The sequence below is a fragment of the Neodiprion virginianus genome, chromosome 2 (assembly GCF_021901495.1).
Source record: "Neodiprion virginianus isolate iyNeoVirg1 chromosome 2, iyNeoVirg1.1, whole genome shotgun sequence".
NCBI classification, from domain to species: domain Eukaryota; kingdom Metazoa; phylum Arthropoda; class Insecta; order Hymenoptera; family Diprionidae; genus Neodiprion; species Neodiprion virginianus.
Genome location: NC_060878.1, coordinates 30,964,414 through 30,981,584, shown reverse-complemented (window position 1 = coordinate 30,981,584; position 17,171 = coordinate 30,964,414). Strand labels below are relative to the sequence as shown.

Sequence of the window (17,171 nt, the reverse complement as noted above, 5' to 3'; positions counted from 1 at the left end):
GACCCTTATCCGACCAATTGGACCCTCAGGAACCCAGAAATCGCAGCGAAAAGAGCGTAGGACCAACAGGAGAGAAATGGCGAGCGAAAAAGCACCTGCTGAAAAAGGTCGAAAATTCAGGTTCTGGTTTTTTGGCTGTAACTTGTGATGAGTGGATCGCAGCGTATTGGACCTGCGCCCAATCGATTTCTCTCGCAAAATGACGTCGGAATAGTGCCACAAATAACCAATTCCAGCACTTTTAAAAATCGCGAAAATGTTCGCCAAAAATGGAAAGGGGTTAGCCTTACTTTTTTTTTGGGCAAAAAACTTTTGGTCCCAGATTCGATTTAAATGACCCTTATCCGACCAATTGGACCCTCAGGAACCCAGAAATCGCAGCGAAAAGAGCGTAGGACCAACAGGAGAGTAATGGCGAGCGAGAAAGCACCTGCTGAAAAATGTCGAAAATTCAGGTTCTGGTTTTTTGGCTGTAACTTGTGATGCGTGGATCGCAGCGTATTGGGACTGCGCCCAATCGATTTCTCTTGCAAAATGACGTCGGAATAGTGCCACAAATAATCAATTCCAGCACTTTTAAAAATCGCGAAAATTTTCGCCAAAAATGGAAAGGGGTTAGCCTTACTTTTTTTTTGGGCAAAAAACTTTTGGTCCCAGATTAGATATAAATGACCCTTATCCGACCAATTGGACCCTCAGGAACTCAGAAATCGCAGCGAAAAGAGCGTAAGACCAACAGGAGAGAAATGGCGAGCGAAAAAGCACCTGCTGAAAAATGTCGAAAATTCAGGTTCTGGTTTTCTGGCTGTAACTTGTGATGAGTGGATCGCAGCGTATTGGACCTGCGCCCAATCGATTTCTCACGCAAAATGACGTCGGAATAGTGCCACAAATAACCAATTCCAGCACTTTTAAAAATCGCGAAAATGTTCGCCAAAAATGGAAAGGGGTTAGCCTTACTTTTTTTTTGGGCAAAAAACTTTTGGTCCCAGATTCGATTCAAATGACCCTTATCCGACCAATTGGACCCTCAGGAACCCAGAAATCGCAGCGAAAAGAGCGTAGGACCAACAGGAGAGTAATGGCGAGCGAGAAAGCACCTGCTGAAAAATGTCGAAAATTCAGGTTCTGGTTTTTTGGCTGTAACTTGTGATGAGTGGATCGCAGCGTATTGGACCTGCGCCCAATCGATTTCTCACGCAAAATGACGTCGGAATAGTGCCACAAATAATCAATTCCAGCACTTTTAAAAATCGCGAAAATTTTCGCCAAAAATGGAAAGGGGTTAGCCTTACTTTTTTTTTGGGCAAAAAACTTTTGGTCCCAGATTCGATTCAAATGACCCTTATCCGACCAATTGGACCCTCAGGAACCCAGAAATCGCAGCGAAAAGAGCGTAGGACCAACAGGAGAGTAATGGCGAGCGAGAAAGCACCTGCTGAAAAATGTCGAAAATTCAGGTTCTGGTTTTTTGGCTGTAACTTGTGATGAGTGGATCGCAGCGTATTGGACCTGCGCCCAATCGATTTCTCACGCAAAATGACGTCGGAATAGTGCCACAAATAATCAATTCCAGCACTTTTAAAAATCGCGAAAATTTTCGCCAAAAATGGAAAGGGGTTAGCCTTACTTTTTTTTTGGGCAAAAAACTTTTGGTCCCAGATTCGATTTAAATGACCCTTATCCGACCAATTGGACCCTCAGGAACCCAGAAATCGCAGCGAAAAGAGCGTAGGACCAACAGGAGAGAAATGGCGAGCGAGAAAGCACCTGCTGAAAAATGTCGAAAATTCAGGTTCTGGTTTTTTGGCTGTAACTTGTGATGCGTGGATCGCAGCGTATCGGGACTGCGCCTAATCGATTTCTCTTGCAAAATGACGTCGGAATAGTGCCACAAATAATCAATTCCAGTACTTTTAAAAATCGCGAAAATTTTCGCCAAAAATGGAAAGCGGTTAGCCTTACTTTTTTTTTGGGCAAAAAACTTTTGGTCTCAGATTAGATATAAATGACCCTTATCCGACCAATTGGACCCTCAGGAACTCAGAAATCGCAGCGAAAAGAGCGTAGGACCAACAGAAGAGAAATGGCGAGCGAAAAAGCACCTGCTGAAAAATGTCGAAAATTCAGGTTCTGGTTTTTTGGCTGTAACTTGTGATGCGTGGATCGCAGCGTATTGGAACTGCGCCCAATCGATTTCTCTCGCAAAATGACGTCGGAATAGTGCCACAAATAACCAATTCCAGCACTTTTAAAAATCGCGAAAATTTTCGCCAAAAATGGAAAGGGGTTAGCCTTACTTTTTTTTTGGGCAAAAAACTTTTGGTCCCAGATTCGATTTAAATGACCCTTATTCGACCAATTGGACCCTCAGGAACCCAGAAATCGCAGCGAAAAGAGCGTAGGACCAACAGGAGAGTAATGGCGAGCGAGAAAGCACCCGCTGAAAAATGTCGAAAATTCAGGTTCTGGTTTTTTGGCTGTAACTTGTGATGAGTGGATCGCAGCGTATTGGACCTGCGCCCAATCGATTTCTCACGCAAAATGACGTCGGAATAGTGCCACAAATAACCAATTCCAGCACTTTTAAAAATCGCGAAAATGTTCGCCAAAAATGGAAAGGGGTTAGCCTTACTTTTTTTTTGGGCAAAAAACTTTTGGTCCCAGATTCGATTTAAATGACCCTTATCTGACCAATTGGACCCTCAGGAACCCAGAAATCGCAGCGAAAAGAGCGTAGGACCAACAGGAGAGAAATGGCGAGCGAGAAAGCACCTGCTGAAAAATGTCGAAAATTCAGGTTCTGGTTTTTTGGCTGTAACTTGTGATGCGTGGATCGCAGCGTATTGGGACTGCGCCCAATCGATTTCTCTTGCAAAATGACGTCGGAATAGTGCCACAAATAATCAATTCCAGTACTTTTAAAAATCGCGAAAATTTTCGCCAAAAATGGAAAGGGGTTAGCCTTACTTTTTTTTTGGGCAAAAAACTTTTGGTCTCAGATTAGATATAAATGACCCTTATCCGACCAATTGGACCCTCAGGAACTCAGAAATCGCAGCGAAAAGAGCGTAGGACCAACAGAAGAGAAATGGCGAGCGAAAAAGCACCTGCTGAAAAATGTCGAAAATTCAGGTTCTGGTTTTTTGGCTGTAACTTGTGATGCGTGGATCGCAGCGTATTGGAACTGCGCCCAATCGATTTCTCTTGCAAAATGACGTCGGAATAGTGCCACAAATAATTAATTCCAGCACTTTTGAAAATCGCGAAAATTTTCGCCAAAAATGGAAAGGGGTTAGCCTTACTTTTTTTTGGGCAAAAAACTTTTGGTCTCAGATTAGATTTAAATGACCCTTATCCGACCAATTGGACCCTCAGGAACTCAGAAATCGCAGCGAAAAGAGCGTAGGACCAACAGGAGAGAAATGGCGAGCGAAAAAGCACCTGCTGAAAAATGTCGAAAATTCAGGTTCTGGTTTTTTGGCTGTAACTTGTGATGCGTGGATCGCAGCGTATTGGAACTGCGCCCAATCGATTTCTCTTGCAAAATGACGTCGGAATAGTGCCACAAATAATCAATTTCAGCACTTTTAAAAATCGCGAGAATTTTCGCCAAAAATGGAAAGGGGTTAGCCTTACTTTTTTCTTGGGAAAAAAACTTTTGGTCCCAGATTCGATTTGAATGACCCTTATCCGACCAATTGGACCCTCAGGAACCCAGAAATCGCAGCGAAAAGAGCGTAGGACCAACAGGAGAGAAATGGCGAGCGAAAAAGCACCTGCTGAAAAATGTCGAAAATTCAGGTTCTGGTTTTTTGGCTGTAACTTGTGATGCGTGGATCGCAGCGTATTGGAACTGCGCTCAATCGATTTCTCTTGCGAAATGACGTCGGAATAGTGCCACAAATAATCAATTCCAGCACTTTTAAAAATCGCGAAAATTTTCGCCAAAAATGGAAAGGGGTTAGCCTTACTTTTTTTTTGGGCAAAAAACTTTTGGTCCCAGATTCGATTTAAATGACCCTTATCCGACCAACTGGACCCTCAGGAACCCATAAATCGCAGCGAAAAGAGCGTAGGACCAACAGGAGAGAAATGGCGAGCGAAAAAGCACCTGCTGAAAAAGGTCGAAAATTCGGGTTTTGGTTTTTTGGCTGTAACTTGTGATGCGTGGATCGCAGCGTATTGGAACTGCGCCCAATCGATTTCCCTCGCAAAATGACGTCGGAATAGTGCCACAAATAATCAATTCCAGCACTTTTGAAAATCGCGAAAATTTTCGCCAAAAATGGTAAGGGGTTAGCCTTACTTTTTTTTTGGGCAAAAAACTTTTGGTCTCAGATTCGATTCGAATGACCCTTAACCGACCAATTGGACCCTCAGGAACTCAGAAATCGCAGCGAAAAGAGCGTAGGACCAACAGGAGAGTAATGGCGAGCGAAAAAGCACCTGCTGAAAAATGTCGAAAATTCAGGTTCTGGTTTTTTGGCTGTAACTTGTGATGCGTGGATCGCAGCGTATTGGAACTGCGCCCAATCGATTTCTCTTGCAAAATGACGTCGGAATAGTGCCACAAATAATCAATTCCAGCACTTTTGAAAATCGCGAAAATTTTCGCCAAAAATGGAAAGGGGTTAGCCTTACTTTTTTTTTGGACAAAAAACTTTTGGTCTCAGATTCGATTCGAATGACCCTTAACCGACCAATCGGACCCTCAGGAACCCAGAAATCGCAGCGAAAAGAGCGTAGGACCAACAGGAGAGAAATGGCGAGCGAAAAAGCACCTGCTGAAAAATGTCGAAAATTCAGGTTCTGGTTTTTTGGCTGTAACTTGTGATGCGTGGATCGCAGCGTATTGGAACTGCGCCCAATCGATTTCTCTTGCAAAATGACGTCGGAATAGTGCCACAAATAATCAATTCCAGCACTTTTAAAAATCGCGAAAATTTTCGCCAAAAATGGAAAGGGGTTAGCCTTACTTTTTTTTTGGGCAAAAAACTTTTGGTCTCAGATTAGATTTCAATGACCCTTATCCGACCAATTGGACCCTCAGGAACCCAGAAATCGCAGCGAAAAGAGCGTAGGACCAACAGGAGAGAAATGGCGAGCGAAAAAGCACCTGCTGAAAAATGTCGAAAATTCAGGTTCTGGTTTTTTGGCTGTAACTTGTGATGCGTGGATCGCAGCGTATTGGAACTGCGCCCAATCGATTTCTCTTGCAAAATGACGTCGGAATAGTGCCACAAATAATTAATTCCAGCACTTTTGAAAATCGCGAAAATTTTCGCCAAAAATGGAAAGGGGTTAGCCTTACTTTTTTTTGGGCAAAAAACTTTTGGTCTCAGATTAGATTTAAATGACCCTTATCCGACCAATTGGACCCTCAGGAACTCAGAAATCGCAGCGAAAAGAGCGTAGGACCAACAGGAGAGAAATGGCGAGCGAAAAAGCACCTGCTGAAAAATGTCGAAAATTCAGGTTCTGGTTTTTTGGCTGTAACTTGTGATGCGTGGATCGCAGCGTATTGGACCTGCGCCCAATCGATTTCTCTCGCAAAATGACGTCGGAATAGTGCCACAAATAACCAATTCCAGCACTTTTAAAAATCGCGAAAATGTTCGCCAAAAATGGAAAGGGGTTAGCCTTACTTTTTTTTTGGGCAAAAAACTTTTGGTCCCAGATTCGATTCAAATGACCCTTATCCGACCAATTGGACCCTCAGGAACCCAGAAATCGCAGCGAAAAGAGCGTAGGACCAACAGGAGAGTAATGGCGAGCGAGAAAGCACCTGCTGAAAAATGTCGAAAATTCAGGTTCTGGTTTTTTGGCTGTAACTTGTGATGAGTGGATCGCAGCGTATTGGACCAGCGCCCAATCGATTCCTCACGCAAAATGACGTCGGAATAGTGCCACAAATAACCAATTCCAGCACTTTTAAAAATCGCGAAAATGTTCGCCAAAAATGGAAAGGGGTTAGCCTTACTTTTTTTTTGGGCAAAAAACTTTTGGTCCCAGATTCGATTTAAATGACCCTTATCCGACCAATTGGACCCTCAGGAACCCAGAAATCGCAGCGAAAAGAGCGTAGGACCAACAGGAGAGAAATGGCGAGCGAGAAAGCACCTGCTGAAAAATGTCGAAAATTCAGGTTCTGGTTTTTTGGCTGTAACTTGTGATGCGTGGATCGCAGCGTATTGGGACTGCGCCTAATCGATTTCTCTTGCAAAATGACGTCGGAATAGTGCCACAAATAATTAATTCCAGCACTTTTGAAAATCGCGAAAATTTTCGCCAAAAATGGAAAGGGGTTAGCCTTACTTTTTTTTGGGCAAAAAACTTTTGGTCTCAGATTAGATTTAAATGACCCTTATCCGACCAATTGGACCCTCAGGAACCCAGAAATCGCAGCGAAAAGAGCGTAGGACCAACAGGAGAGAAATGGCGAGCGAAAAAGCACCTGCTGAAAAAGGTCGAAAATTCAGGTTCTGGTTTTTTGGCTGTAACTTGTGATGAGTGGATCGCAGCGTATTGGAACTGCGCCCAATCGATTTCTCTCGCAAAATGACGTCGGAATAGTGCCACAAATAACCAATTCCAGCACTTTTAAAAATCGCGAAAATGTTCGCCAAAAATGGAAAGGGGTTAGCCTTACTTTTTTTTTGGGCAAAAAACTTTTGGTCCCAGATTCGATTTAAATGACCCTTATCCGACCAATTGGACCCTCAGGAACCCAGAAATCGCAGCGAAAAGAGCGTAGGACCAACAGGAGAGTAATAGCGAGCGAGAAAGCACCTGCTGAAAAATGTCGAAAATTCAGGTTCTGGTTTTTTGGCTGTAACTTGTGATGCGTGGATCGCAGCGTATTGGAACTGCGCCCAATCGATTTCCCTCGCAAAATTACGTCGGAATAGTTCCCGAAATAATTGATTCCAGCACATTTCAAAATCACGAAAATTTTCGCACAAAAATACAAAGGGGTTAACCTTCCTTTTTTTTTCACCAAAAAATTTTCCGTCTCACACTTGATTCGTATGACTCTTTCCCGACCAATCGGACCCCAAGGAACTCAGAAAACGCAGCGAAAAGAGCGAGGGATCAACAGGAAAGAAGTAGCAAAGGAAAATTTTCTTCAAAAATGCAAAGGAGTCAGTTTCAGTTTCAGTTTATTCAAATATGCCCTTAATCTAATACATGTGTTCCTGTGACATTTTGTTATGGCATGTTCACCTTACATAAGTTTTGTAACTCGTGTGTACAGGGGGGTGGGGTTCAGGATTGATATGGGTTGGTTCTTGTTCCTTCAAATACCATCGTTAATTTTTTCTCCATTGATGTGCGTTATGTGTGTATTGCGGATGTTATTGAATTAGTTATTCTTGTTAATTCTTTTTTTTTATTATGGTGTTGTTAGTTCATCGTAGTATTCTATGTCTTTGTTCATCAGCCAAATTGTCATGTTTTTTTCAAAAGTTGTCGTTGTCATTACTTCCAACTCAACCGGTAGGTCATTGTATAATTTATTTTTTTCTATATTTTCTTCATGATTTCCATGTGTTATACGTGGTCGCTCGATTTGTAGGGTTCCTACTGACACTGCTCTAGTTTGTTGTCCGTTTTTCCTTTTCATTTCTCCAATTCTTTTTGGCTTTCTATGTAGTCTGATAGCTACGTCTTTTTGGTATTGCTGTCGTAGGTCTAGTATTCCATAGTCTTTGTAAAGCTTGTCAATTGGATATTTGCGGTTCAGGTTAAACATGATCTTGATCAGAGCTTTCTGAGACTGTGCGACATGATGTTTATGTATCTCATAAACGCTTCCCCATGCAGTGATACCGTATTGTATTATGGAATACACAAGTTCATGGTAGATTTCTTTCTTCGTGTTCTAGTTCAGTATTTGACTCATGTTTATCAGTGGGTGGAATAGTTCTCTAAGTTTTTTTACGGTCTGTGATGTGTGTGCATTCCATTTCACCTTGTCGTCCATGAGTACTCCCAGATATTTTTGTTCTTTGACTATGATTATTGAGTCACATTGACAGTTGGAGTTCGCTCGTGCGCATTTGTGTAGCTGAATCTTTTTGTACTTTAAATCTTGTTTTTCCGATTTCTTGGATCTATATGCCATGTAGGTTGTCTTCTCTGTATTGAGAGATAGAAGTCGTTCATTGAGGTGTTTGTGGATCTTGTTGATATCTTGCGTTGCCATTAAATATACTTCCTCCCATGTTTTTGCTCTTGATATCAGTGCTGTGTCGTCTGCGTATGATATTATTTTGGATTGTGTATGTAGCCTTAGTTTATCGTCGTAGTAAAGTGTAAACAGCAGCGATGATAGGATGGTTCCTTGGGGAATGCCGCACGTTACTTGGAGTTGTTCGCTGTAGGTTTTACGTATTGTCACTTTTATTTTCCACCTCGAAGATATGAGTTAAACCAGCTTTGTGCTTTACCACGGATACCTCTTCTCTCTAGTGTATTTAGCAGGCTGTGCGGGATCGTGTCGAACGCCTTAGAAAGATCTAGGAATATTGCTATACATTTTTCTTCGTTGTCTGTTGCTTCGTGAATTTCTTTGTTCAGTTCGTGAATTGCGTCTTGTGTACTTTTCCCCAGTTGAAAACCGTATTGAGCAGGAGGACGGGGAGAGCGAAGGTGGTCGGAGGTGGTAGAGGGTCGTAGGAAGTCGTAGAAGGTGGACGGAGATGGTAGGAGGTGTTTGGAGGTAATTGGAGGAGGTAGGAAGTATTTGGTGGTGGTTTGAAGTGATCGACGGTGGTCGAGGAGAATAACCAAGCGGTCGAGGAGGAGCAGGACGGCGACGAGGTGGTGGAGGACGAAGGTGGTCGGAGGTGAGAGGAGGTTGTTGCGGTGGTTGGCGGTGGACGCGGTTACGCGTCTTCTCACGGGGATGATCGAACTCATCGACATTTCTAAGGCGCAGTCAAGTAGTCGTAGGTACTCACTTTGTAGCAACTCAATCTGAAGCTTTCATACCGACACTACTTTGGTTGCTACGAATGTCGGTGCGAGCCCGTTAGGTAGAGGCGATAGAGTAGAAGCCTCCTACGCTAGTATACTTACACTGTTCCATTTTTTTCCATTTATGATTAATCGGAGAAAAGTTTTTTCATACAACGCGAGGAAAGATCACGGCAAAGATACAGAACAATAGACGATTTTGTTTGCGTTCACAAATAATCTATCCGAAGTTACCAGATTTTTAGTGATAATATCTGCGACGTTGTCAAATTTGCCGAAAATCCATCGACATTTATCGATGCGCCTGTGACTAGTTTTGCATCGATGAATATCGTTACGCCTAAGTTATAGAATCACTCTATGGCTGTGTTCGGAAATTGACTGAAAGTACTGTCAGTACTGAAAATCTACAGTATACGTCACTTGGACTATACCATTTTCAGCACTGACAGTACTTTCAGTCAATTTCCGAACACGCCCTACGTCGCTGGGCTATCATTGTCGATGCAAGCGACAACTGTCGCTAGCTAGCGATAGCGATAATTGTCGGTAGAGAGTTACAGAATCCCGCCACAGGCCCACGTGGGCCCACTTACCCGCCGAAACGTGGTCACAAAAATGTACCCAGGGGTATCCGTCTTTATAGTCTTCGGTCAACGAGTGGAGACTCGGACGTTATATTTGCATTTCGCGAATGAAGGAGAGCGAAAACTAGTGAACGGCGTTTTAAAGTTCGTAATATAACCGGGAGATGGCATTAAAATCGGTAATCTATATGACAAGTATGGAATCCCTGACGTTTCTGATCCATTTACCCGGTTTACCAAAATCTTGAGTTTTTTAGTAAGATTGGTAAAGCGTTACGCGGAATGTTAACTTGATTAATACTGAGCCGTGAACATACGTAAATATACATATATAGCATAAATAAGTATCATCTTACCTTCATATATGCATATGTGCAACGGGTGAGTACACTTATCAAGCAACACGACACTCGGCATTCATATTCGTAGCGTGTCACCGGTTGGGGTTAGAATCCCGTAATATCGGTGGTCATAAAATGGAAGTATAAAATTGGAAAATATTTGTATCATTAACGATACTTTACGGTATTTTCAGTGATTCATCGATGACAGGGAAAATGATTAAGCCGACTGATGAAAGTGTCAGGCCGTATCAATATCCGCAAACTGTGTAAGTAACTATTTTTTTTCTCACCTCTCTCTTCCCATCTCTAAACTTTCGCTCGACTCTTACTTATCCTAATTTAAACTCCTTCTACACGTGAAAAATAGTTCAAGCTCTTCAAAAACCTTAATCGCTATCAACTACAATCTACATTGCAATTCTTCAGGGAATTCAATGGGCAGGAAGACCAGCACTCTGTAGAACTATTCAGTACTGATGTGACGATTGTCCCATCGCCCGGAGGGCATGATCACGGAAGTTCCAAAGTGAAGCTAAAAAACATTGTCGATTTTACATGGGAACTACGATTTTATACGGGACAATTACTTGCAGTTCATATGTCAGGCAAATATCTTGCATATGGAATCAAGGGTAGGTACTTACAGTTTAATTTGCTCAATTGAGCGCAATTGCACTATACACTGCAAATTTTCAGCTGGAACAGGCGGAGGAGTTGTTCGTGTCGTTTACAAGGAGAGGGAGCAGCGAGCGTTGTTGAGAGGAATGCGTGGTGCTATTCAAGATCTTGCTTTTGCTCATATCAGTAACGCGATATTGGCGTGTGTTGATCACTCTGGTAGCTTGTTCGTATATTCCATAGAATCTACACATCTAAAACTCGTTTGCAACCTCGTTCTACAAGTTGATGCAGATGATGCTTCACCAACTAGTCACCGTGTCATATGGTGCCCTTATATCCCTGAAGACGAACCAGCTGAGGGCGACGAGGTATCCAAGCTCTTAGTCTTAACACGTGGATCTAAAGCTGAACTTTGGTCTGTTGCTGCAGTTGCAGCCAGGCTTGGATCTGGTCCAATAAAGGTAATGGAATAATTTTTTTTCAAGTTATTTCTCTTCTTAATTTAGCGCTATGTATTGATTACAAATACGCTATATTCATTCCTTACATATGTGAGCAGATCTCTGACGTGGCACAGAATGATGGATGGGGCGGTATGATGGAGATCAATCAACACTCTGGCACAATAGTTGAGGCCACATTTAGTCCCGATGGTACTGCTCTTGCTACAGCCAGTCTGGATGGAGAAGTCAAGTTTTTTCAAGTATATATGCATAATAGCAGTACTCATCAAGGTGCACAGCAACAACCAAGATGTCTGCATCAGTGGAAACCCCATGGCGGTCGACCAATTTCATCACTATTTTTTCTAGACGACCACAAAAGCTATCAGCCAGAGTAAGCAATTATTTTTCATTGCTTCTTGATTTCATGGTTTTCATTTGCTAATTCTTCCTCCTTATAGAGCGCAATTCTGGAGGTTTGCTGTAACTGGCTGCGATAATAATTCAGAGTTAAAAGTCTGGTCCTGTGAGTCTTGGACATGTTTGCAAACTATAAAGTTTGCACCATTAAATGGAAAAACACCCGTCTTGAAAGCAGGTTTGGATTTAAGTGCAGGCTATCTTCTTCTTTCTGACATATACAACAAAGTTCTGTATGTGTTGAGCCTGGCTAAAGATAGTTCGGATGCCTTAGCCTGTGTGAATACAATTTCCGAATTCTTATTGCCATATCCAATCCTAAGTTTTGGAATCGTTGACGCTGGACAGCGCAGAGTTCGACCTACTGGGGAATCCCTTGAGGATTTATGCCCTCTCGAAGACGAAACGGAGGATCAGCTCGTAGTTAGGATGTATCTCGTACAACCAAAGTCTTTGCAGGAATGCCACATTGCCTTTAGACCTGTAACTCAGTCCGACGGTCACTGTCTCATGGACACTTTGAGTCACGATTCGTTACACTACATGGAAGATATTCCCGGTATTGCGGCTATGAACCAAAACGGAAACGTTGAGGAAAATGGGGACGAAGAGCTAACGGTTGGTGCGGCAATCGAGGCAGCATCCAATCATAGTACAGGTCTGAATTTGATGACGCCTGATGCTTTCAGCTCCCCAGCAAAAAAAGAGGGAAATAATATTGATTCAAATTCTGCAAGCCCTGATCTGGGGGCTGTCTTGTCAGCTAGTCCCTCACTAGCTCAAGCTGTGCAAGCATTAAATTCAACCGAGCCACCATTAGCGACAAGTGAACTTGGAGAGCAAGCGCAGGCGAGTGGAGGAAGCAGCCCTTCAAGGGAAGTAAGGGAAATATTCTCACTGGGAGCACCAGAAACCGAGCCTGAAGCCAAACCAGATTCTGAAACTGCTGTGGCAGAGATTTGGCCTGGTATTCCGATTGGCCTACTAAAAGATGTTCGAGCCATAGAAGAACCTGAAGAATTTGTGGAGGACGAGGATGCAGAACTGCCAACAAAATTAACAAAGAATGATCTTCCCGAAGCTAGTGTTGAATCTGACCAGCCTGAAGAAACTAACTGGTGTATACCTGATACTGGAAGTATAATTGCTCTAACAACCAAACTTGATTCTATTCTGAAAACAGTCGAAGACCAGCGCCAGGAGCTGAGAGAGTTGAGATCTGAAGTAACCAGGTTGCAACAAGATACACCGGTAACTGCTCGTGTTGAATCTGTGATGGCCAGAGCGACTCAGCAGCAAAATACATCCTTGGAACAAACACTGCTTGTTCAGCTATCACGCCAGCAGGAGATACTTTGTTCTTTGGAAAGTGCAGTGACGGATAAGATAGAGAAAAATTTACCAAAACTAGTCGACGGTGCACTTGATCCCTTGAGGCATCAGCTGCGTTTAGATATATCACGAATGGATGACCTTATGAAAGAAAATCTCACGCAGTTAGTAAGTGGTGCTCATATACGTGACACTCTCGCCCTTACTGCAGCAAGTGCAGCGAAACCTGTACTTGAGGCCGTTTTTAAGGAAGCTTTCACAACAGTATTGTTACCAGGAATGGAAAGAGCGTGCCAGACTATGTTCAAACAAGTTCAAGACGCGTTTTCTCGGGGGACCCGTGAATGTAAGTAGAAAATCCTTCAATTTATATATATTACGATTGCTGTTGCAATCAAAATTACTGTCCTGGAAAGTTGTTCATTAATGTGTGAATTCTTGATGTATTATATTCTCTTTTGTTAAAGACATTCAAAACATAGATTCGATGGCAGATAAACAACGGCAACGGAGAAACGAACAGCAGAGTGAAGCCCTGGCGGCAACCGTTCGTCAGGAGTTACAAAACGAACTTTCTAAGGGACTCAGGGTTATGCAGGAAGGAACGACAAGGGTAGTTCGCGACACAATCAGGGAGAATTTGAGTCAACATCTAACAGAAATATCTGGAGCAAGGTAGACTCTAGTATTTTCTTGAGAATATTAATGATTTAATTGTATACCATATAATCTTGACAAACTGAAATTATTTTCAGATCTCGCGCAACAACTCCGGGTCTTCAAGCTAGCCCAATTGGTGCTGATGCTCAAGCAAGAGTTCTGAATCTTCTACAAAGAGGCCAGCTGAATGCTGCTTTCCAGCAGGCATTGAGTGCTAGTGACTTGAATCTCGTTGTTCTCGTCTGTCAACGTACCGAACCAAGCCGTGTCTTTTCTCCCCCTCCAGGCCTGGGGTCAGGTGGCCCACGCTGTCTACTTCAGCAGCCCGTTCTGCTGTCTTTAATACAACAACTTTCAGCTGATCTAGGACAACAAACTGAATTAAAATATAGGTGGGCACTCTTGTCTTTATCTCTATGCATATTGTTTTGCGATATCTGGTGTTTGGATCACAGTACCTATATATTCTGTTACGCGTAAAAGATCAAACCATAAATTTTTCTACCTCAATTTCAGGTGGTTAGAAGAAGCTGTTATGAACCTAAATCCAGATGACCCAGTAACTCACGAGCACATGGGAACCGTCCTTATGGCTCTACAAAGTCAATTGACAGCCTTCATCACAGCTAATCCAATCCACAGATCTGCTAAGCAGATGAAAATGCTTGCTATGGCCGCTAAGGCCATAAGAGGTCAAAGCCTATGATATGATTTGGAACAACAAAAGTTAGTTTAGGTTTGTAACTTAAGATACAAGACCGAGGTGACCTTGTGCGTGTTTGAAAGTAACGAATCTAGTTGGAGCAAACAGCACATCAAAGACTGCAAACATGGCGGATTTGATCTACTGCTTTCAGTGCGTACTAAGGGTAGTTCCACTAGTTTTTACTCGTAAAAAATTACAATCAACTCTGGAAACTGCAGTTAGTGCACACTGGTATGGTTCGTCAAATTCCGCAGTAGTTAACTTTTAAACAGTATTCGTACTGGGATGTCATGAGTAGAAGAAAAAAAATATTATATTGTGGACGCCAATGAAAAGCTCACAGCGTTCTTTTTTTCTTTTTTGTCATTTTTTGTTGAAATTCCTATAAATTTATTCACTATTTAATAAAAAAATACCTGCTCTATTACATTCTGATTGTCTCGAATAAATTTTATCGATGGAAGACTCACGTAACAGTGTATTCGTTAAATATTTACTTGGAATACTTGTTCCAATTTTGATGATTGCAGATCTTTGAACATCATCTAAGTAACACATTAGTTACTCTCAAAAAAGGCCAGTAAAGAATTGGTATTACTCATATTCAGTTCATATGTCCGACACAACAAATCTAAATAGTTTTACGCAATCTGCAACTTGGTTTTACAATTATCTCAAAATTCAATTGAATTAAAATATGTTGTCTGAACTGTGCAATTTTTGACTTTATCGTTAAAATTATAAATTCATTTTTTAACACAGCGACCACAAACCCGAATCTTTTTCCACCACTTTCAATTATTTCATTCTTATTTGTTTCCAAAAAATATGAATGAATAGTACACTACACATCAGTTTTTCACACTGTCTTTAGCAATAAAAATCGCTCATCTTATGTTTACGTGAAAGCGAAATATTATTTTGTTCGAACTCATTTTTCTTTTCTTTATCATCCAGATATCGCTATTGTTCTACTGCTTATTTAATTTGATTTGCGTTTCTGTAGAATATTTCTCATTATAGATAGATTTAAGCATCAAAATACGAATCTTTCACACTATTCAATACTATGATTAAATCACTATATATGGTGCAGATATTCCAGTGCAATAATGTTAATTGAATAATAATATTACCTGGAACGTTAACTGCAATGCGTTGTAGTCGATGGTAGAATTTAAGAAAAGGATGAATCCAATACCTTCCAAACGCGTTATTGTCATTTAATATCATATAATTTACTTACATAAAATTAATCTCTAATTCCTAACTATTAACGAGATAACTGCCCAAAAAACTATTACTTGTATAAGGTCAGAAAAAAATTATGACAGTTTAGTCAGAGCTAAATACTTTATTCTTATTAAATGTAAATCTATTATAAATATTAGAAAATAAATTTCATTTCGTACATGTGAGTTGAAATTTTATTTAAATTCGGTGATGTATGAAGTTTGCATGTATGTGGAAAAATCAGTTCACTTCTTAAAACAGCCCATAGCAAAAATTTTTGGTTGTGGATACTGTTTTATCATAATATAAATTTAGAGCTTGTAATTTAACCATACACGTCAAATTGCTTCAATTATTGCTCTGCACCCTGACCTTTTAAAGCTTCTTTGACATGTTGGGGAACTTTTATTTTTTTTCTTTTCCGAACTTTGCCAGATTTGTTAGTATGTTCTGTTTGCTTTGGTACAACTTTCTTCCGCTTCTTGCAACTCAAAGGATTTGGGCCACTTTTTTTCCTTTTCTTTTTCGGCATCGACTCACTGCTTTCTTCTGCTAAACCGGACTGCTTTTTTAACAAAGCTATCGTTTCTGCTTGTTGTGCATTCATTCCTACTGTAGTTCGATACTTTAACGCTTGTTTCTGACTAGCTAGAGAAGGTTGCTCAAGTGTAGGAGCTTTTTGATGTAAATAAATAAGGGGTACTCCAGGAACTTTTCTAACGCTTTCCTGGAGCTCTCGATCCTGAGTTGCTACTATATACCTGCAAATATAATTCCGTCAATTGCTTTCATTAAGTCAGCAAATGGCTGCAAGACTTTGTTTTTTCAGACTAGAACTTTGTTATCAGACATGCTTTGCACCATCAGTGGTATATTAAAACAAACGATTACCTGTGGGAATTATTTTTGCCAATCATTGAGCGCAAGCACTTGGAACCTGTGACCGGCTCTTTTTCATGACCACATTTATGAACAGCAAACTGTTTAACGATAAGCATTGCACCAAAAACCTTTGGCCCTAATTTTTCTGTTTCTAGGATAACACATTGCGTTGTTAGTAGTTTAACGCTGGCTTGAAAATACTTCGGCAACTGATCTTGTATATTCAGTTTATTCTGAAAAAAAAAACAAAAAATTAAAGAAATGCTGTTAATGGCGTGTGATATAATTTCCTTGTAATAGAAAACTGAATATTTGGTATCTGCAACTAGGAATGTTAGCTGCTTCACTTGATACCTTATCCTCAATTAAAATATTGCAAATGTTGATTATGTGGTGCCCACCTGAAGAGCTGCAAATGAGAATGTACCATCAACAAGAACCTGATAAGGTTGTCGGAATTGAAAATTATTGACAAAGAAACTGAGATGTTTGTGCACTTTTTTATGCCGTGATATCTTCATGGCGTTCCCTCTTCGCAAATTCTCATGGAACGTGGGACGATTTTGTGTTCTGTCGTGATTCTGTTTACTAAACTGAACGGAAACGAACTTCGAACTAGGCGAGCACGCTGTCTCCGCTGTCTGAACTAAACTGAACTGTGAACAGCTGGTAGTGTGGAGTATTACATATACTTATGGGATCAAACTACTCACTAGTTCACAAGATATCTGTAACGTGGCGCTACTAGTTATTATCAACAAAATTAGTCGGCTAAGAAGGTACCGAACAGGTTGACAGCAGTGAATTTGATCAACGCGATCGCCTGGATTTTTTCAGGAATGATCGCTCTTACGATTCAAAAGCGTAAATTGTGAAAATCACTTTTGTCATAATGTTCTGGGATCGAGAATCCCGAAAAAATTTGGGTTTTACCACTTGATGATGTTGGAAAATTGTTTTT

At 41.2% G+C, this 17,171-nt stretch overlaps 2 protein-coding genes across 3 annotated transcripts; one reads left to right on the top strand and one right to left on the bottom strand.

Moving 5' to 3' along the window:
• The first annotated feature begins 8,454 nt into the window (after window positions 1-8,454).
• LOC124298688 (enhancer of mRNA-decapping protein 4) lies at window positions 8,455-14,907 on the top strand. 2 transcript variants are annotated; one of them, XM_046751046.1, is made up of 9 exons: window positions 8,455-8,954; window positions 10,105-10,179; window positions 10,340-10,545; window positions 10,610-10,995; window positions 11,094-11,371; window positions 11,439-13,075; window positions 13,197-13,404; window positions 13,485-13,781; window positions 13,906-14,907. In XM_046751046.1, the coding sequence occupies exons 2-9, from the start codon at window positions 10,115-10,117 to the stop codon at window positions 14,093-14,095; spliced, it is 3,267 nt and encodes a 1,088-aa protein (XP_046607002.1). In that variant the 5' UTR covers window positions 8,455-8,954; window positions 10,105-10,114; the 3' UTR covers window positions 14,096-14,907. The 2 variants fall into 2 exon arrangements, with proteins under 2 accessions (XP_046607002.1, XP_046607001.1); XM_046751045.1 differs by lacking the exon at window positions 8,455-8,954 and adding an exon at window positions 9,750-9,950.
• LOC124298694 (rRNA-processing protein UTP23 homolog) lies at window positions 14,861-16,885 on the bottom strand. Its single transcript, XM_046751058.1, has 3 exons — window positions 16,612-16,885; window positions 16,220-16,443; window positions 14,861-16,089 (listed from the first exon to the last, which is right to left on the bottom strand). Exons 1-3 carry the CDS (start codon window positions 16,729-16,731, stop codon window positions 15,681-15,683), a joined length of 753 nt encoding a protein of 250 aa, XP_046607014.1. The 5' UTR covers window positions 16,732-16,885; the 3' UTR covers window positions 14,861-15,680.
• Between the last annotated feature and the right edge of the window lie 286 nt (window positions 16,886-17,171).

Excerpts from the sequence above, each read along its gene's own strand:
- LOC124298694 (XM_046751058.1), bottom strand. The coding sequence starts at position 16,731 with ATGAAGATATCACGGCATAAAAAAGTGCACAAACATCTCAGTTTCTTT. Across the intron at positions 16,444-16,611 it reads TCTCATTTGCAGCTCTTCAG|AATAAACTGAATATACAAGA; the intron begins GTGGGCACCACA and ends TTTTTTTTTCAG. Across the intron at positions 16,090-16,219 it reads GGCAAAAATAATTCCCACAG|GTATATAGTAGCAACTCAGG; the intron begins GTAATCGTTTGT and ends TTATATTTGCAG.
- LOC124298688 (XM_046751045.1), top strand. Across the intron at positions 13,405-13,484 it reads ACAGAAATATCTGGAGCAAG|ATCTCGCGCAACAACTCCGG; the intron begins GTAGACTCTAGT and ends AATTATTTTCAG. Across the intron at positions 13,782-13,905 it reads CAAACTGAATTAAAATATAG|GTGGTTAGAAGAAGCTGTTA; the intron begins GTGGGCACTCTT and ends CCTCAATTTCAG.